The following is a 21,787-nucleotide window of genomic DNA, read 5'->3' as shown; positions in this document are numbered from 1 at the left end:
GGTAGAATAGAAAATACTTACAGGTTTGGGAGTGACAAACTGAATCCTTCCCAAAACCCACACAAGACAATATAGAATGAATGGCCTAACTCTCGATTTAATCTTTAGATACTCATTAGAATCTTTTGGAGGTTTCCGAGTTGGATATACTAATCTACTGATATTCACAAGTCATGCACAGTTTCACATCACTGTAACAATCAAAATTGTTCCAAAGATTGAATCTGCTGACAGAAAGGTTCCCTGCCCGTGGTGGTGGTGGGGTTTTGAGGTAGATAATTTTTAAAATTTCTTCCAATCTTCTCTGATTCTATGAAAATTAAATATTAATATGTAAAAGAGCATCCATGACTAAACCACAGAGATTAACTGGCAATGGTTGAAGATTCAGGACACTCACACAATAGCAGGAAATCATGTGTACAAATTGCATAAAGCTGGCATTTTCTTGACAATTTAGCTTCCTACTGTGAACTTGAAATATTTGCTTCAGATTTTTCATTGTATTATTCATCCATTTCCAGAGAGTAACTACTCTCATCATTGTATCTTAGTTTGCTGGGAGAACTACATAGCCATTAACCAAACTAATGGACAAAAAGTAGAAAGCAGTTCAAGCAGTGATCAAATGACAAGCAAACTTTTACTCTTAAAATTGAGTGCAGAAAAGCTACTTTGGTACATGAAAGAGGGAAACAAGCAAAACCCCAAAAACATTAGCTGGAGTCCAGAAGTCCATTATCCTCAGTGGGGTGTATGTTGAAGGGAAAAAAATCACATTGTTGGGAAAATTACCTTGGCATTCTCACAGAACCATACTAAGTTGGTTGGGGAAATTTTTCAATTTTTTTGTTTATTTTATATGAACAAAATTATTGAACCATTAAAAAACCAAACAAACACAACAACAAAAATCAAACCAAACCAAAAAAATAACCCAACACAAAGCAAAAACCAACCAAAACAAAACAATCCCTCACAACGTAACAGATACTCAGGAAGAACAAGACCTGCAAGAGGTGGAAAAAACCAAAAAAATTCTTCAAAGGCTGTACACTATGGAAGTGCATCACTGCTTTCTGCTGTTGATGTCAAAAGGGATTTAAAAAGCAGCTTTGGGAAGGTGTGTAAGGAGAATGAGGTGACTGACAGTATAAATGTTAATGCTGGGTGTGAGCAGAAAGCTTTGAGAAATCAAAGAACAAAAGAAAAAAGAAAATATTGCCTGCAGGCAAGCAGAACAGAAGGACATTCTTCGTGAGCTCTTTCTTGGGCAAGGAAGAGCTGCAGTTGTAGAGCAGAGGTCAAGGAAAGGTATGAACAAACACCAAGCCCAGTACAGCTGGTTTATCATTCTAACACTGTCCACCAATTCTACACTACAAAATATGTTTAGAAACAAGAAAAAACAACAACATACACCCACACCTACACAAAAAATAGAAAAAGCCAAAACAAAAACAAACCCCCAAAGAAAACAAAGCAAGCAAACAAACAAACAAAAATAAACCCAAAACCATCCAACCAACCAACCATAAAAAAAATCCTTAGAATGAATCAAGGATTGCTAACCTTAGAGGGCATCTTAATGTTTAGTAGCAGACACTAATGTATCCATATATAAGCTAAATCCCATGATGCTTTGTTTTATGTTGATGAATAGGAGCACACTGTGAAATGAGTTTTGTACTTTCACTAAATTTTTGCCATTTGACAGCTGGAATCCCTGAATGGCAGGCCATGGTACTTTAATAGAAGACCATCAAATTATAAATATGCATAGCAGTTCAGATACCGGTATAATTTAAAGGGTATTTGTCTCTATTGCCAAACATAAGCAAGTTTTCTATGTGGGAGGAATACTTCTGACTTTCCAAAGAAAACTGCTACAATGATATAACAATGCAGATTTTTAATTCTGTGTGTAGCCCTCAAAGCACCTTTAAAAAAAATGGCTTTTTAACTTCATTCTAGAAAAGAAGGAATTAAACCGATTTTACCAGGCAATTAAGCAAAATTGCACGGTCCAAGTACTTTGTTTTCTCCTTCTGCCATCCTTGAAAAGCCTAACCATATTTCCTATGATGTAAACCACCGCAATTATAAAAAACAACCACAATTTATAGAAAGAGGAGCAATCCCTCAATTTTCCAATTCCATTGACAAAAAAATTATGTTTATATATGAAACAGTGATTTTAATAGTCAAAAAAAGTTTCTTTAATGTTTTAACCTGACTGGTGCTATAAACTGAAATTACTACTTTTGAAGTTCGTAGTTCTTTTCACTGATACAATCATATGTTTGGAACTTCCACAGATAATTTCATTTCTAGAAAATATGAACAGTTCATTTTTCCACCAGTACTGGAACTTAAAGAGCTGATGGGATCACTGAGAAAAATTAAATTATTATTAGTTAAAAATATCAGAGAATCTCAGAAACACACATATAAATCTGGTGAAGGAATGATCCAGTAAAGAAACCAACATTTCAGCCGAAGAATTCAGTAACTGCACAACTACATCAGTGTCTTGTTAAACTCTCTGATCTACTGCGACAAAGATCTGATTTAGTTAATGTTAATGTCCACACGGTATATGGGTGACAGCAGGTTAAGTCACATAAATACTACCAATCTTCAAGGGCTTACAGAGCCATAATGTGGTTTCACTAGCTTCATTCTTATTTCCCCATTTTAAAACCACAAAGGATCCAGTTATGTCATTGCTGCACAGGAACTGAGGTCATAAATGAAGAATATACTCAGTTAAAGGCACAGGTCAGAATCTTAGCCCATGGATGGGGATGTAATGTTCTCTCTCTGCTAGGGATACCAAGTATGGGTGTAACTTCAGAGGCCATTCATTTACCATTGAAGTGGTTCACTTGCCTGTTTCCTGGTTTAGTGCCCTACTGAGTTTTTCTAACTCTTCATCCTGAACCAGTAATATCCCAAACTCTCAGCTGGCAGCAGCATTCAGTAGCATTTCAATGCTCCCCTTAGTTCAAACTGAACAGTAATTCACTTACTCAAGAGAAGAATGAAAGAGCTGGCCAAAACCAGGGGTAGGCATATAGTTTAGGAAGGCAAACTTGCCAGGGATGGGTAGCTGGCAGAGTGATTATAAAGATTTCTACTAACTGGTAATATCTGGTCTGTATTCCCCTGTCCTAGAGGAACTGAACACCTGTCTTATAATCACGTATGACACAGAAGCCAGAAGCTGTCACTATTAAAAACAGGTAGTCTAGGGAACAGTTATGAAAGTTCTTAAACTATGGGGCAAATCAGCTGGTTGTTGCAGCAGAAATTACTCCAATCCTTCACAAAAATAAACCTAACCCCTCACTGCTACAATTCCTTCTAGAAACATCAGTACTCACTGCCAGTGTCTACACTGAAATGCTGTCATAGAGTGATATTCACCACTTTTTCCAAATCTGGTTATCACATTTTGAAGTAAATTTAAAATTCATTGACAATGCCAGGTTTACAGCCCTAAATCTGAAAGGGGGCAGTGTTGTTTAACCAGAAAGTGGTGTTGTCTGTCACTGTTAATTACAGCTCTTCCTGCTGGAGTTTTTACAAGAAAGTAGGCCAGCAGGAAGTGTCATTATATTACAGCCTGTGGCTCCATGCATGTGTTCCTAAGCTGACAGTTAGGAGATGTCCTTTAGCCTTTTTTACTGTACTTTTCAATATGAAAAACAAGATGTTCAGATTGCATAAAAGGATGAAATATGCTATTGCATGCATCTCATAGAAGAGAAAAATAGAGGTGCATAGAAAGCAGCTTCCTTTTGAGGCAACAAAAACAATTCCTGGTGTGTTCATGATTTCTGATGTTCCTTTTCAATTTACCTAGTAAAGCCTACAAAGACTATGGCAATGAAACTCAGTTTTTTCTCACAGCCCTCATATTAGTTAAAAAATAAGAGATTGATTAGTTGACTTACCAGGTGATAAGGCTTTGAGAGACAAAGGAAGGGGGAATAGCTGCCAAGGAGAGATATACTCTGAGCTACCTACCCAAAGAGAAAAAGCTCAAAACAAAAAGTTTGAGCTACTCATGACACCTCCTATGCCTGTTTTTTGCACCCATGTAATCCCCTCAATATGCATATTGAATTCAAGAAGAGACTTTTAAAAACACTGTCATTTCAAAACATTAATGTGATGTGAAAGAAGGATACATATCAATATGGAGTAGATGTTGTCACTGTCGAGAAAGGGAGGTAAAATTTCAACAGTCCTAGAAAAACATGATCAAAACTCACCGAGTATCTGAATGTACCTGTGGTCTCTAAGGTACTGTGACTTTCTCAAAAGTGGTGACCAATGTAATGGACTTACACACTTGCAAAGTCTCTTCCTAGTAAAGAGCTACCATCAAACCATACTACTTTCTACATTCAGTTTCACATCAACTGCATCAATAAAAACATTTCAAGCACTTAACTGATTGTAGGCAAATTTTTCAGAATAAACACTATCAGTCAAGGATTAGAGCTATGAAACCATAGAAGAAAATCACTTGTACTCTGAGAAGTGATCTGAAAATGAGCCTTCTGCAACTTTAAGTATTAGAAGTCCGGAGATTTCCATGAATTAAAAAAAAAAAAATCAGCAAAAAGTCCAAACATACACCAAACCTCAAAACAACCAAAGTAACACCACACACTCAGTTTGAAAACAATCCTGATTTACAGCCAAAATACCTTTATAATCCAACAAGCGACTTAATTTATCACTGTACCTGTTAACTTTCCCCATCAAAAGCTGCAGTTATCATAAAACCATTTTCTTAATACTTTGAGTTATACAAAAGGTATCATATTCCAGTTTAATGAGCATAATTCTTGGTAGACACAAGAAATGCTTGGCCGTATTTCTAACAAGAACTGAGTCATCACTGCAGTCTAACACCTTCCACAGAGTAAGTTTCAACTGCTTTTTGTGTTTGTTTTTAATTTTATATAAAAACATATTTTGTTGTTATCTTTTTAATTTTAATTTTCCACAAGAGGAATAATGATTCATTTTCAAGACCATTTAGAATCCATATCACCTCTTATTTTTATCATTACACCCCTTAAGTTAGACAGTGCCTAAAGATGCTTAAAAAGAAATAATTTAGAAAATAATAAGAAAGCCACTTAAATATCTCTGAATCCAGCTTTGGAAGCCTGACAAATTTCTTTTAAAAATTCCATCAGAAATTGCAGTATCAGTTTAAATTAAATTTAAAATTCAAAACTACGGCCAAGATGAAGTAGCATTTTAAATATGCTACAAAATAAACCCCACAGTTAATGTAATACCAACCAATTACTCAAATCCCAAACAGAATTGAAATCACATTTTAACATGCAAGCATGTGTTAAGTACAGTGAACACTCAGCAAGAAGAATTCTTACCTTCATAGATAGCTTTGAAGCCTTGGGCACTGACAGCAAAATCTGTGGTGAAACAGAGGGTGAGGATAGATCCTGTGCTCACAATAGATGATGGAAGCTGAAATCCAGATAACCTGTGTAATAAAAAGGCACAAATTACTAACTTTTTTTAATAAAGCCCATCAGTAGATGTGATGAGCACTATGATAAACATCATGTTTTCACATTTGAACTGAAAACACATTATGGGCTTTATCCTGACATATCTCTAAAGATTCACTGCAAAATTTCAAACATGTCCTTGACCTTTAAAACTCTCGTATGTTAACACAGCTAAGCACTCTCCAGAAAACAATGAAAGAAGGACCTGTTTGTACCTACTAAAGACTTTTTTTTTTTTTGTGTTAGGACTCATTTTAAGATGAAAACAGCTAAATTCAGGACACCTAGAATTAGATACTTGGGCCATTACTCACTCAGAGATACTTACTACAATTTGACACAGCTTAGACTATCCTGTCTATCCTCCAGGTGCTGCTTCAGAAATACCATGGATGTCATATGTTCAGTGTGATAAACATTAACTGACAAGTAAACAAACAAAACCACCACACTTCCATTTAAGAGCTTCAGAAAAAATTACCTTACATTTCCCATCTCACTAGTAGTCTTACCTTCACATAAAAAAATGGAATTTTGGATAAGCTATAATTACATTGCTATATTGATAATAAGACAATTTCCCAAAATCTGGATATTTTTGAGGGTAAAATTGATTAAATAAAAATATTTAGATCCTTTCCTGAACCATCACTAAGCACAATTTGTTAGACCTGGCTGATATTAGTGAGATAATTTTTAATTATTAATTTCTCATAAGTAAGATATAAGACACCACTACTGTCCCACAAAAACAGAACTATACTGGTAGCTTAGCTAATCCCTAGTTAATTTCTGCATTGTGCAATAGGGATATGTGATTGAGTATGTATAAGATAACCAGCTTTTGTTCAAATTTCACCCTGAAAGAACTTCATAGACATTGAAACAGGTCATTAAGAAAAACAAAACAAAACAAAACAAAACCAAAAAACCCAAAAAAACCAAAAACAAAACCAAAAAACAAATAAACAAACACAAAAAGCCCACCAAAAAAAGCCTTTTTCAAAGATCTAGGTGGTTAAGACAATCCATGTCTTTAAAAAAAAAAACACAAATAAAATCAAAAAACCACCCTGCCCTTGAAATTTATGGCACAATTATGTTATAGTTCATTAACTGGCATCCAGAACTACAGAAGAAAAATAACTGCAAACAAAATACTAGTAGAGCAGTGTCACTGAACTTGATGTTCTTTGCAAAATTAGGTTAATTAAAGACCACTTTCATATATAAAAACACATAAGAGGAACTCCACACTTCAATTACACCAGTAAGGTGGTTCCCCATCTCTTGCCAATTTTGAGCTTTGGAAAACAAATAGAAGTGTCATAGATCAAAGCAAGAAGAGCTTTAAATACAGATAAATTCAAGATGACATAACTCAGCAAAAAGCTTTCTGCAATTTCTTCTTTCATTTTAAACAACATTGGTAATTAGCTGTTTGCACTAATCTTTTTACCTTCTGTGCACTTGTCAACCTAATATTCCTATTCTTTTCCACCTCATTTACTCCAATTCTAGAAATAACCAGGCTGATTTTCCCCTCAAGTCTTCAAACTGCAGAACTACCATAAGGCTTGCCACATCTTATGCTCATGCTTTGGTATGTTCTCTCACCTTAACCAGACTTGCATTTTTTAGGGAAATGTGCCTCTTGTTCTATTTAATAAATTAGAGTGGTTATCTCTTCTGCCCTATATCTGGAGTGTACTCTCTGACAGTTCATTATTAATTTACGTATGCATTTTCTGATCTTACTGATATGTCTCTCTCTTCTTTGAAAAGTGATTCAAAGAGTTCTTGTTTTAAGGGATGGGATTTGGGGCTTTTTGGATAGCAGTACAGTATTTCCTGCATCTAACATTTCTTGCTGAATTACAGGAAACTAGCATGCATTGTAGGAGAAGAAAGGAAAATCAACTTGAGTCAGAAGCAGCTAGCCTCAACATTTCACACAACATGGGAGAAGTAAAAAAAGACCCCACAATAAAAAGACTAAAAAAGAGTTATATCAGTGCAGAGTTACACAGCTTTTTCTCCCTCATTCCTGTTTCCTTGGTTTGGATTTGGTTCATATAATTGAACTTATCTGAGCTGTGAGTGGACATCCTGAGTTCTTGGTGTGATTTCTACACCAGCCTACTTTGATTCTGTGTCACTGCTACAATATGGATTCTTAGAAGCCAAATTTTTTTTTTTCTGTAGCACCCTCCTTGAAATAGCAAAAGATCATTCTTTAGGCTGACATTGCAATTTGCATTAAAGGAAGACAAATACCTTCTTTTATACCCTAAGTCAGTGCACTTAAAGGTTTTGCAGACTTACAGGTGTGAGAGACTGGAATATTATTGGTTAATGACTTAAAGCATCCTTGCCATTTGGGGATGTGGCAGGATGCTTTGCCAGACCAGGTTTTCACACCCAATCACCCAAGAGGGACAAAGAGACTTGTATGTGTGCTGAGTTTTGAGCCAGGTAAGGGAGAAGGCAGGTAAGAAGCAGACCCTGCAGAGTCAGGGCAGTTCTCTTTACCCTCAATCTTCCTGTTTCACAACTAGCTCAGTTCTAAAACTGCCCCTCACCTATCTTCCCTAAGGAAGATGCTGGCCATTTACATCCACAGGGAATACTCATACATAGGCCTGAAGGTATTTGTCCCTTCCGATGGGGCATAACTGGTTCAACCATGCTGACATGAGAGGCACTGTCCTGGAAGCTGTCATAAACCAAGGACTCCAGAAGCATCCAGACTCAATTCTGGTTTCCCCCAAAGGACTGTGCAAGACCTGTGGTGCTGCAACAGTGTAAAATGCCCATCCCCAGGGGGGTACCTGGGCCTTCCACCTAAAGCTGAAATTAAGTTAGCCCACTGAGCTTGTGCTTCATTGGCTTCCCTCACCTGCAACAGACCAAGACGGTGACCATGACTCTGACCAAGAGGCAGACAATCAAGTCTCACTGCTGGATCCATGGGCAGTGATATCTTTCTACTCTTATCCTCTCCTTCTCTCTTTCTTTTCTGTATACATTTTCTAAAGTGTTCATTTTATGCTTTTACATTGCTGTATTACTATAGATAATAGCAACCATACCTGCTTTCATTTGCAACTCAATTGTTCTAAAATAAAACCTACACATATAAACACCAGTCATTCAGTTTTGCTTAACTCTAACCTCCCCCAGGGTTTAAATTAATAAGAAACTGGGTTACCCTCATCTTTTGGGGTGGGTCATAAATTACAGGACTAGGCAAATATGTGAGGACACTTCAAGTATGTCAACTTGAAATGCATTTTATCATGACGTTTAAATATATATTTTACAGAAAAGTCTTTAATAGAAAAGTTCATCAGACTACCTAGGTGCCTCTAGGTCTTGCCTGCCTGGCCATCCCCTAGCCAGCCGTGCTGCAGGTGAAAGGGCAGGGGTGGCAGCAGTGGCAGCTTCCCCTTCCTGGTGTCCCACACCAAGAGAGGTGTCAAACACTGCCAGTGCCACGGCAGCCAGTGCTGCCCATGCTGTGGTGGTGGGGCTGCCTGGCCGGCAGCAGAAACATGACAAGTGAGCTATTCCCTGATGTAGAACTTAGACTAGATCAACTTCTCAGCTCTGAGAGATTTTGCAAAAATATTTAATTTAGAGGACCTTATTAACAATGGTACCTACAAGCAGCAGGTTTTCTTCTAGCAAAGAGGAGGGAGTGCAGACGTGAGGGAAAACATGGTGACACCAAAGTCATTGGGAAAAAAGGTGGGGGAGAAGCTTTTCAAGCATAGGAGCTGAGATTCTTCTGCAAGCCATGGTGAGGACTATGGTAAAACAAACTGTTCCCTTGTAATGCATGAAGTCCATAGGGAATGCAGAAATCCACTCACAGCTCATAGGAAAAGTGCTCATGCCAGAGGCATGGATGTCAGAGAAAGCTGTGGTCTGGTGGGAGACCCAAATAGAGAGAGAGGGCCCCTGCTTCCAGAGACAGAGAGCCCTTGCTTCTGAAGTAGAGATGCCCATCCTTAAAAGACTGCACCCCTGTCACGGTTTAAAGGGACAGTATTGCCAGGAAAAGGAAATTCAGGAACTCTCAGGCAAAAAGGTATGGGTTTGGAATAACAGTTCTTTACTGATATATTTACAAGACAAACAAAAACAGCATCAGCTATAAGAAAAAAAAACAGTGACAGAACAGAATGAAACTCAGTCTCAGTCCCTTTTTCCAGTCACCGATGGCCTTCCTCGTCCCGATGGAGCAGGGCAGGGCAGCCTCTCAGTCGCGGCTGCTGCAGGAGCAGGGGAGTGAGGCAGCAGCACCATCCCAGGTGGGAGAAGGGCGAGGAAAGCACTCTGCTCACCGTGGGCATCCTGGTTCTCGGTGTTGTTCTCAGAAGCAGGAAGCTTTAGCAGTCGGAGTGCAGGGGCCTGATCCCACCACGGAGAAAAAACAACCTCCCTCCTCGAGTTCGGACGGCGAGCTGCGAGTGTCCCCCCACCCGCCGAAGGACAAAGCAGCACTTCCGTAATGGAGCCATCGGGGCAGCCCAGCCATTCCTTTGTCTTGAGCACTTAACAGCTAAAAGGGGAGCCGCCCCGGCCAGCTTAACTTAATAATGGGAAAAATTTCTAAAAACTCCCCCAGCCCACAACAACCCCATGGATGAGTAACCCATGCCACAACAGTTTTGGGATGACTGTTTGCCCATGGGAGAGACCCCACATCATAACATAAATCCACATCTTAACAGAAAAGGACTCCTCTCCCTGGGTAAGTAGAAGATCTTGACTGATGAACTGACCAAAATCCCAACACCCTGTCTCCCTCCCCTGTCAGTGGGGAGGGAGAGCCTGGGGACAAAAAAAGGTGCTTAATAAACTTATTTTATTTCTCATTATCCTCTTTTGGCTCTGTTAATAATAAATTTACTTTATATCTTTAAATTTGAACCTGTCTTGCCCTTAGAGTGTTTTTTTTCCTCCCAATCCTTATTTCAACTCATGAGCCCTTAGTTAATTTTGTTCCCTCTCCTCTGCCCAACTGCAGCAGGAGAGGGTAAGTAAATGAATTCTGTGGCATTTGGCCAGTGTCACACCACAGCACTCACTAACCCTCATCAACAGGATGGAGGGAAATAAATAAGTCAGACATGTTCCTGGGTCAGGATACAGACAAGGAGATAAATTGCTAATTATTGTTATGAGCCAAATAGATTTGACTTGGGGAAGATTAGTTTATTTTATTACCAACTAAAATATGTTTGGACTCTGAGAGAAAAAGATAGATTGATCGAAACCTTTTCTCCCCAGGTGCAACTTCATTTCTTCCTTTCCCAACTCCTCCACCTCTTCCCTTATCCAGTGGAGGGAATGGGGGCTCATCCTCAGTTGCTCAGCAGCTTCTGCCATGTCACAATTTTACCTTGCTCCAGTGTGGGCTTTCCACAGGCTGTGGTATCTTTAGGAAACATCCCCCTCTTGCTCCACCACGGCCTCTTCCACAGGCCACAGGGGAATCTCTGCTCTGGTGCTTGCAGCACCTCCTCCCCCTCCTTCTCTCACCTTGGAGGTCTCTCTCACAGGTTTTTTCTCTCTTTTTCTCAGTGTTTTCTCTCCTTTCCTGCATGTGTTTCCCGAGGTGCCCGGCCCCAGCCATGGCTCAGCTGTGTCCTCCCCTTGAGGAGCCCCTGCAGCCCTCGCTGGGAGCCTGGGCACCCACACCCTGTACAGCCTCTATCATTCAAGCAGAGAACACTTCAGTGCACCTCAATTTATTATTTAAAAAGTCAAATGTAAATTAGTAATTAGAATCAGTTTAAACTCCCTCAATATCTGGACACGAGAAGCTACCACAGTTATTTACAAGAAGGTGGTAACTTCAATTATCCCACAGAACACATCAGCAGTGCTATGACAGCACATTTACAGGATGCATATCCATAACATGACCTTTTACAAAGCCACTTTCTGTCAGCAATAAGAAGAGTTTCCCACAGGGTAAGACACCAAATGGTACTTAAAGCCAAAAGATCAGCACATTCGTTCCATAAAACAGGTTTTTACCTGCCATGTGTGAAATCACAGAAGCCTTATCTTAATAGTTTACATCCATTGGGTTGCTAAAGAAAGTGGAGATTTAAAACCTTAGACAGCATCTCATACAAAAAGATAGCAGAAGAAAGTGCTATAAGATTAGTACAAGATCCATGATTTATAATTGATTTTCTATCACAGATGATAAATATATACAGTAATTTCATGACCATAAGGCGCACCGGACTATAAGGTGCATCCCCCGGGAGTTGGCAAAATTCGCAACTTTGTAGATCATATAAGGCGCACTGGGCTATAGGACGCACTTTTTTTTGCAGCGAGGCTCCACCCCCAGCTCCCCTGGCATGGTTGCTGGCCAAGACCCCGCCTCAACCTGGCAGCCATGGGCCCCCGGGCCCGCCTCCACCCGGCTACTGCGGCACTGCCAGCTCCTCCCAACGGCTCACGGCTCACACTTCCGGGGTGGGAAATGTCGCAACTTTGTACATCATATAAGGCACACCGGACTATAAGGTGCACTTCCGGGTTAGGGGGAAAATTTTAGTCAAAAGGGTGAGCCTTATAGTCGTGAAATTACTGTATTTAATTTATATTTAGTCCCGCTGCCCCCAGCCTCAACTATTTTCATTAAGTCACAGAAAAAGGGAAGATAAAGAGCACAAATTGTTCAAGCTTAACTAAAAATAAATTGCAGGAATTACAACATTAATATTTTGCTAGTAGAGGAAGGTTCCTTGTTATCCAAACTCACCAAGTTCATTCAATAAGCAGAAATAAGCTACAAGCTGAATGCTTTTTAGGCATTTTGCCTTGAGGAAAACCAGTTGGTTTCTCTAGATGCCACCAAAGAGCCATGGCAGCAAAGGTCCACGTCTGCTGTGGGACTCCCTGATGGTGCCCAGCAGTTTGTACCTGCAGTTCCATGGGTTCCTAAGGGAGCAGGAACACATGAGGTGACCTGAGCAATGCCAAACCAGCACCCACCTGGGAGGGAACTGAAGAGATGGCAGCTGCAGGCACGGGAGGTGGGCCAGGGGCTGCCAGGCGTGCAGCTGCTGGCAAAGGCTGGCCACCAGCAAGCTCCAGCGGCTCCAGCCTGGCGGGACCATGTGGGAGTGAGCAATTCCCAGAGCTGCTGGTGGATGGGCCTGGTGGGGTTGTTAGTCCTGCAGAGATGGACTTGCCCAGTGGGAAATCACAGCACTTCCCCACAGTCACGGGCACCAACAGGGGAAAACAGCCAGTCCATGTCTCAAGTGCCTGGTAGTCACTGAGACTGGGAACGGCTGAACAATGAATCACTGGGCCTCAGCACTGTGCTATGGCCATGCAGAAGTGCCTTCTATTTTCTTACTGTTTCTACCTACTGTACACAAAATGCAGCCACAGAAATGGTTTCATATGTCTCTGTGTTAAATGACACTGAGACAAAACATCAGCTAATATTTGATAAGACTGGACCAAAAAAAAATGCAACACTGTAGAGTGCCAAAAATCAGAGTGATACCATAACCCTTTACTAGCAGAAGACTAAAACCAATGTTTTACATTTAAAATAAGTTATTTCACTTACTATAAAGCTAATGACTTTTTGTGCTTGAGGAAAAAATCAGCTGAAACTTTTTAGTAAAGTAATATGTTCCAGGTTACTTGACTACATAACCAGAAACTGAGTTATGAAAACAAATATCTTTCAGGGATTTTGTCACCCATACCTTGTCAAACAATTTAAGATATGTTCTTAGAAAACATTTGCACAAGTAATTTTAAGCTTTATTATGTGAACTATGTCTGTTTACTCTCACATATGGATGTCACATCAGTCATCTTTTTGGAAAGTGTGTCCCATTATTCCACACACGTGTATAGTGTATACAGGAATCTGTTATTTTACATCACTTGTGAAGCTAGCTTGCATTTCCTACACCAGAAGGCTTTAGAAAGAGATTCACATCAGGCTGGGAAAAGTTGTTTCAACTTCAGAATAAATGAGGATGAATTTTGTTTGAAACTTCATTTTAAAAATCCATTCTAGAGCATCCATAAAGCTGTAAATTATATTCTTGCTCCCACTTGTGAGCTGTTTGGGTATGAAAAATTGTATAGACCTCTTCAGTTGAAAAAAAAAAAAAAAAAAAACTAAACAAAAATCAAACAAACAGAACCACAATAAAAAAGCCCACCCCGAAACCAAAGAAACAAACTGGAACTAACAAACCCTCAAAACTCTATCAAAGGAAAACAAATTCTATTTTATGCCTTTACTAAATGAAATTTAGACAGGGGAAAAGTCTGTGAAGAGGACTCTTTTGACAGGCCAGGTACTAATAACTGAAAGATCACCCCCATTTCCACTTCTCTAGCTTTTATAGGCTCACTTTATATTAGAGTATCATGGCACCTCCACAAAAACCAGTGGCACGAAGCCAGTGTAAATGGAATGATAACAAGTGGCTTAGAAGCCCTGCAACACACAAAGATTGCCTGAAGGGGGAAATATATCAATTTCTGGAGTCTGCTTTTAACAGTTTTACAAATTGAATTGCAGTAGTATTGCCAGCTGAAAAATGCCCTACTCCAGCCTTTTTGGTGGTTCTACTTTAGGCAAAGGCCTTGAGGCAAAAGAAAACATGCTAGCAAATATTTGAATAGATACAAACAGCATGTTTTTCCTCAGCAACAGTAGGGAGATATCTAAAAAAATACGTTACAGTCCAAATATGACTGTATTTAACAAACAGTTTATATAGTGCTCCGTGTACCTTCTGTAAGGAAGACTAAATATTTGAGCCCAGAACTTTATTCTAGAAATGTGTGAAGCTGCAAATATGGTCTATGATACACTGGAAAATTTGGAATACCGACAGATTTTCATTATCTGTTTTGCCCAGGCTGGATGATCTGGCTTTTTTTTTGTTTGTTTGTTTTAATTGCTCAATACAAAATACATGCTAACAATTGAAATCTTAGTAAAAATTATTAAGAACATTCAGATCACAGTTCACTAATGCAAATTATTTCAACCCAGTACTTGAAAGAGGCTTATAAAAAAGGTGGGGACAGACTTTCTAGTAAAGCCCATTGCAATAGGACAAGGGGATATGGTTTTCGACTTAAAGAGGGTAGATTTACGCTAGATACAAGGAAGAAGTTTTTTATTTTGAGAGTGGTGAAACACTGGAACAGTTGCCCAGAGAGGTGATGGCTCATCCCTGAAAACGTGAAAGCATTCAAGTTCAGATTAGAGAGCGCTCTGAGCAATGTGATAGAGTTGAAGATGTCAGGGCTCATGGGGGGGTATTGGACAGGATGACCTTTAAAGGTCCCTTCCAACCCAAAATAATCTGTAATTCTGTGACTATAGGAATTCAGCTACATTGCAACTTGTAGACAGATCCAGAGTTAGGGGAATAGGATGGATTTATTTAAATATGTAAAATCAAAAGAAAGTTAAAATAATGTGTAATTGTCTTATTTTGAGCAATACATTTTGGCAGAAGAAACTTAGGCTATGTCCAGATCATTTGGAATTCTAATGTATATGTTCTTTATAGCTATAAGACAAAACGCTGTACTTAAGGAAGAGCAATTGATGACATTCCAAACCCAAAAGTTATTGGAGCAATCAAGTGACACCTTTCCTTCATCTTCTGTGTCTTTCCAAATTATGTACCTGTTCAGCTTAAAGAATCTTCTCAGAGTGTTTTTATATGTTACACATATTATAAATATATCCCTATGAGATTTTCACTTGATAAAATAATATATCCTGTCTCAAAACCGAGAAAAGGATTTTCCTTCACTGTCACCTCATTATGACTTTATTTTTCCCCTGAATTAATTGTTCTGACAATTCTATTTTAAAGAGGTCAGGCTTTGACAGTTTTAGACTATCTGCACAAAGCTCACTATATTAACTTTCTGCTCCTATGTTTTACTCCCAAGAGCTATGACATTCTTCTTTTCTATGCAAACCTTTGAAGTCTGTCTATTATTTCTACCCATCATACTTGAAGTTTAGTACAGTATGTATCATTTATTGCTTGGATACCTCCTGTCAAAACTGCTGCTTGGTTTGTTTGTCCTTTATAAGAAAGAAATCTAGCGGGTATTTCAGTGAGTCATAAAGTTCATTTTATCTAAATTCAACTTTTAAAAAAACTCTTTTGAAGCTAACCAGTTTTGATAGTTTCAAGTGGCACTTAAAAGAAGCGGTTGCTGCTACTAATATGAAATAATGATCAGTTCTGGAAATGTTTGAGAATTGTGTGAGTGCTTTGGGCTATCTCTGTACTTATTGTATTAAGCATCATATACTTGTATTTTTCTTCATTATGTCACTTGTCATCTCCTTTGGATATATTTTTGAAGTATTCAAAACCTTCAGGAGGAGAAGTCATCTGTGTAGTTCAGTGCTTAAATTTAAATATAATTCCTGTGTTGAGCATGAGTGGGCTGCAAAAGAAGAGGGGGAGGCACTGCACATAGCAGAATATCTGACATAGGCAATCAAGACATGGAGATGTGGACTTCAACCAGTGAATCCATTTAGAGTGTATATAGGTGGGATTGGAGGGAAAAGCAGTGACACAACTTTTTTCTCACCCTGTGGTAAGGATCACGTACCATGGCAAAGATTCATAATTCTTAATAAAGCTCACGATGCACCTGTGAAATCTGGAGTTATTTGTTCATATATGCTGGAGTCCTTAATTTTGTATCTTTGCCGACTTTTTTGCTCAGGCTAAAAATTTTTAATTATCACATTTTTGATACCTTTGTTTTTCTACACTAGCATTTGCCATTGTGTATTTCTCTAGTATAGCAGTTAATGAATCTTAGACTGCTGTGACTTTTATAACCCGGATTTTTTCCTTAGCTTTTAAAGCAAAAATCTTTATGTTGAAATGTCAGCTTATTTGCAGAACATTCCTCCCTTGTACATATTCTATTGCAGTATATGGTGTAGTTTAGTGTACTGAATTTCTATTATGATCTATCTCAAGTTGCTAGTATGCCTACAGATTTTAATGATTACCCTCAAAGTGCCCTCTCTATACTGTCACCTTATCAGTGTGCCCTCTAAGCACATCTTTAGCAAATTCAGAAGTAATGAAGCAGAACAATCTCTTGTTACATTTCATGGTGAGCAAATTTTGGTAGCTTCAATCTGAAATATCACATTCCAAGAGCAAGTTAGTAATACACCTTAATTGAGAGATATTTCATCTTTTTCTCTGAGCATTTTCTGTGTTAATATTTCAAGTCACCTCAGTAGAGGTTTGCCCTAGGATGCATAATTTGATGCTTGAGCTCTTCCTATCAGAACATTTCATCTTGTTCTCCTGTCCTTTAATCCTTACATATATAATATATCATTTCAGGCCTTATGATCATCACTGAGATTATCTATAGTAATATCATTTTTAGTTTGGAACAAATTGTTTCTTATGGATGACTTACCCTAACAACTGTGTTCAGGTGAGTCATATTTTGCTAGTTTAAAATGTTCTAATTCTAAGTGCTCCTTCCAAAGAAATGGTGTATGCAAAGCCTTCGTTTTTTTTCTTTTTCTCTTACTTCCAATTTCAGCAAAATTTCCCTCAACATTTTGTCTTATTTGTGCATTAGCTCCAAGCAATAGGTATTGCACAGTTACCTGGAGCAAGGTACATATTAGGCAAATTTTGCCATTAAATTTCTGCAGGAAAGTGGCAATGCTCTGCATTATCTGTTAGCCTATTACATGTCACTTACTCCTGCAGGTGGTTTAGTGACAGCTGCCTGAAGCTGCTGTTAGCTACTCACATGCGTCCAGATGCTGCTGGATCTGAAATCTGGACACAGGTAATAATCTTAGGGGTTTGCCTTAAACATATACTGGATACCACCAGGACACTGAAGTGGTCTGCAGGGCTCTGATATCTGTTTCTACGGGCAGTCTACAGGCTCAGCAGAAGTACCTACAAGAAAAGATGGAGTGGGCAGATATTATTTGATAGGGAGGAAGGCAATGATAAAAGAATTGCTATTGAAGGAAAGTGTTTTAATTTTATGTTTTCCCTCTCAATTTTCCATTGTTCTGGTTAATTTCAATAAGAGTTTTAGCTAAACGTATTGCTTAGGACTGTATTTTTATTTGGGTGTATTTATATTGTCACTGGCTCATATTTATGTAGAACAGTTTGTAATCCTTGGCTTTTTCTCTTTAAAGTGCTGAGTTCTGCAATTTGTTGTTATTTTAATGTGGAAAAAGATGTCTGTGGTGAAATATCTCAAGTCTCTGATGCCCTTTGTGGCTAGAGAAGGGTTTTGATACCAAACCACTGCAGAAGATTTCACAAGCCTATGGAACAGTCTTGGCATGGGCTATGGCAGTACTTAGGAATTCCCCTGACAAGGTGTTCATATGGAGCTTGCTGACCTCTCCAAGTCGTGGGTGGTAGAGAAACAAGTGAGAGAAGTATGATATCGCTAAGAAGCAGTAACTGGATGGATGACAGAACAAAAAGCAAATGAGCTGCTGAGGCCAAAATAATAATGGGTTTCATCTATGCTGCTAAGAAAACATAAGATGTGAGTGAATGCTGCTTACTCAAAAGAGATTAGGAAGGAAAAAGCTGTGGGAGGGAATATCATGTTTGATGGGAAAAGAAGGTAGCCTTAGTTAACACAAAGAGAATTTGGCTCATTTGACAAAGATTCTCAGGGAAAACATCATAAGCAATGTTAGTAGAGACTAATAAATAGAGACACAGATGAAAGGAATCCATTTTTGCTGGAATTTTTTTAACTTCTTTTTTATGTTTCAGATTCAATTAAGTTGCATGCAGCAAATGAAGGAGTATGCCTGTCTCCAGAATTCAACTCTTGCATTGAGTGAACATCTAAACCAACCTGTTTGTCTAACACCTATGAAAGAAACATTGCCAGATTAACCAACATGACAAAAGTTTGTAATTTTTAAATACTCCTCAAGAAAAAGGCTTCTTGGACTGAGATGAGATGGGGGTGTGAAAGGCAAGTGAGAAACTGTGTAAGATTATTGGCAATTCCTTCAGCTACTGAAATAGAATAAAAAGGCAAAAACCAGCCAGGAAGATGGAACACAAACCAAACGTAAATGATGCCTTTCTTGCCATTGCTCCTAAAACCACCATGGTTTACAGACGTAAGGTTTGCTCAGTGGTCAAGTATCAATGTAAATGCAGGGTCCCTGTTTCAAACAACCAAACAAAAATGAGACCTAAAGTTCCAAATATCAATCCAAAAAGAAAGAAAAAGCAAAACAGGCAAGGAGGGGATATTTAATGAAGTTAAAGGGGATACTTAATACATTTAAAAAAATTAAAAGGGCAGAAAAAAGACCCACCAAGCTTCTTGGGTGCGGTTTTTAGTTTCTCCTATCACTTTGTACTTCCCATAATACTATACTATGATGAAAATATTTGATTTCCCTTCTCAGTCTGTTCTTCTTCTCTTTAGTTAGCTATCATTAATTTTAATGCTGGGAAAAGGGCAGTGGGGGTGGGAGGGTGGTGTATTATTATATATCCTTACTAGCAGACTTTAGTGATTGATTTTACTAGTTTGTTATCATCCACCCTCCTTTTCTTAGAAACCTGCATTGGATCACAGAATGAAAGAGATATGTGGACTAAGTAACCCAATGAAGTTGTTTCAGCTTTATCTGCTACAGATCTGTAACTGCAGTTTTATTGGTTCTGCAGTTTTATTCGTACTGCTGGCCAAACACAAAACCTATCCTTTATTGATTTCTTGATGGAACTGTTTTATTCAGTACTGCAGATGAGAGCACTTCGATCTTTTAATTTCCATGTTTAAAAATATCAAAAGTTTTTATGCCCTTTGTGTCCTTTGATCTGGGATCTGTCATTCTGTGATGAAACTCCACCTATCAAACTAAGTCACTTTTCCTTCCATGTCAGCATCTATTCTGGAGGTGATTTTGGTTTTGTTACCATATAAAAAACAAGAACCGCTGTGATAATTGTGGTTCTCATTGAACATTTTTGCTATTTATGTAAAATATTATGCAGGATATGCAAAACAAAATAAAATATGTTTGCAGGATATGTAAAGCAATTTTTAATGCGTTCTTTATGGCTACATTTAATTTTTAGCTCCTCCTTCTAGTCTCTTAGGTGACAGATAAAGTATGATTCCTTTCAGGATATATGTATTTCAAATGTATTTTTCTGTTCTATGAAAATCCTTATAATAAGAAAAGAATCCTCTTCTTACTTCTTAATAATAGCAAGAATTTGTGGGATGTGGTTTTCCCATGACTGGGGTTTTTAAGACTTCAAGGAATAATGAGTAAAAATCGTACAGATTTAAGTCTCTTATATCCCAGGAGAAAATTCCTGAAAATTGTCTACTCTGATGCAGGTGGTAGCAGCTGCAATAATAGTATATTTTTAATTTTAAGAAAAAGAATAATTCAGTACTTGTGAGAAATTTCCTTTTCTACATTTTACTGAATTAAGTACAAGCTTATAAAATGTTGATAAAATAGTACCATTTCTATTGAAAAAGATCTCTCAATGGAAGACTCTGGAGTAGTTCTAACATTGTCTTTTGTATAGGAAACAAATTCACTTATGACTGAACAGAATAATGCATACACTTTTGCAATAAGAGCCTCTCAAATTTACATTAACTTTCTGGTTGAGAAGTAAAGAATTTAAAATTACACAATGGGTGATATACTGATGAAATTCTTAAGTCAGTGGATATAAAATGCCTACTGATTTGACTACACGAAAGGGAAATGTCAGACAAGGGAAACTACTAGGAGTGTCTTCCAAGTCTTGGACTAGTCATATGAAAAGTATTTATTAATTACTGAAAAAATGGCAGACATATGGGAAAGTAAGACAGACATCTTTTCAGATAGGATGAATGACTACCTAGGATTTAATTGATTCTGAAGGAAGATGACCTGACTGCCTGCAATTCTACAGAGCAAATTAGTTGAGAGGAATAGTAGTTCCCAAGACTAATAAAATGAAATATAGAAAAAAAAAAAGCAAAAAAAAAATAAACCCACAAAACCAACCAACCAAACAAATGAAAACCTGCACAAAAATAAACAATTTAAAAAATCAAACAAAATCAAAAAGCCCCCACTAATACTGACACACTTATTTAAGTGATTTCATCAAAAGACCATTAAGATGCTTGGGGTAGAAGGGCATGATCTGTCTGAAGAGGATCAGGAAACAGAAGGGGTAGTAAAAATACAAGCTAAAGCCTAAAAATATAAAGCTAAAGGTTTATGACATCATATTATCACCCATGGTTAATATGTGAGATGGACACAAACTCATCTCTGAGTGGCCATTGAAAGGATAAGACACAACAGTCTAGAACCACAACAGGGAAAATTTCTCATAGAATATAAGATGTAAATTATGAAAAAAAATTGGATTTTTCATTAGTGTTGCCATTCAAATGGAATTCCCTTTTAGGAAAATAAAATAACTTACTACACAACACTACACAGTACTACACAATGCTACCCAATTCAAACATTAAACCAAGGATCGTACGGTTCGCTGGTACTGCCACAAGCTGCCAGAAACAAAATCTTCTGCTTGAATTACAGTGATATTTTAGGGGCATTGCTTCAAGGCATCCTTCCTGAATACCTCTGATCATCCTATTTTGTTTTCTGAAAGGTGCCAACCCCTCTAGTTTAGGCTGATGATATTGGTATTGTTGAGTATTTACATAGTAAACACATGCTTTTTGAGTAAATATTACTCTTGTAATACTGGAAATTTAGCAGAGAGAAGAGCAGTTGAAAATGCCATGCTGAATATCATATCAGTCTGACAAGTTTGGTCAGACTATTAACCTAAGCCACTACAACAGTCTGAAGAAGAAATCTCTTTGGCAGCTGCCTTGTCAAGAGAAATACAGGAAAGTTCATGTATTCATGCTCAGCTGAATAATTGTCTGCTTAGATTTTAAAAATACTTTTAATAAAGTAGTAATAGTTATTTCCTTTAAAATCTCTTAGGTATTAGTTATAGATACCATGCTGAAAATCTGCTATATTTCTGAACATAACATATATACTATTAACATGTAGCAAAAATGCAATCAATTGGCCTCTCACTTGTTAGAAAGATCTTTAAATAGTATCCTGTAGGTAA

The 21,787-nt window shown here is 38.0% G+C and overlaps 1 protein-coding gene across 2 annotated transcripts in view; it reads right to left on the bottom strand.

Moving 5' to 3' along the window:
- Positions 1-21,787, bottom strand: part of CSMD1 (CUB and Sushi multiple domains 1) — a 1,108,435-nt gene that overhangs the window by 763,769 nt on the left and 322,879 nt on the right. For both annotated transcript variants that reach the window (XM_033053649.1, XM_033053650.1), the window contains exon 3: positions 5,421-5,533. In XM_033053649.1, the coding sequence (XP_032909540.1) occupies positions 5,421-5,533 (113 nt within the window). The remainder of the gene's footprint in view (positions 1-5,420; positions 5,534-21,787) is intronic.

The sequence above is a fragment of the Catharus ustulatus genome, chromosome 3 (assembly GCF_009819885.2).
Source record: "Catharus ustulatus isolate bCatUst1 chromosome 3, bCatUst1.pri.v2, whole genome shotgun sequence".
NCBI classification, from domain to species: domain Eukaryota; kingdom Metazoa; phylum Chordata; class Aves; order Passeriformes; family Turdidae; genus Catharus; species Catharus ustulatus.
Note: the sequence above shows the minus strand (reverse complement) of the source record. Positions and strands in the feature narration are given on the sequence as shown.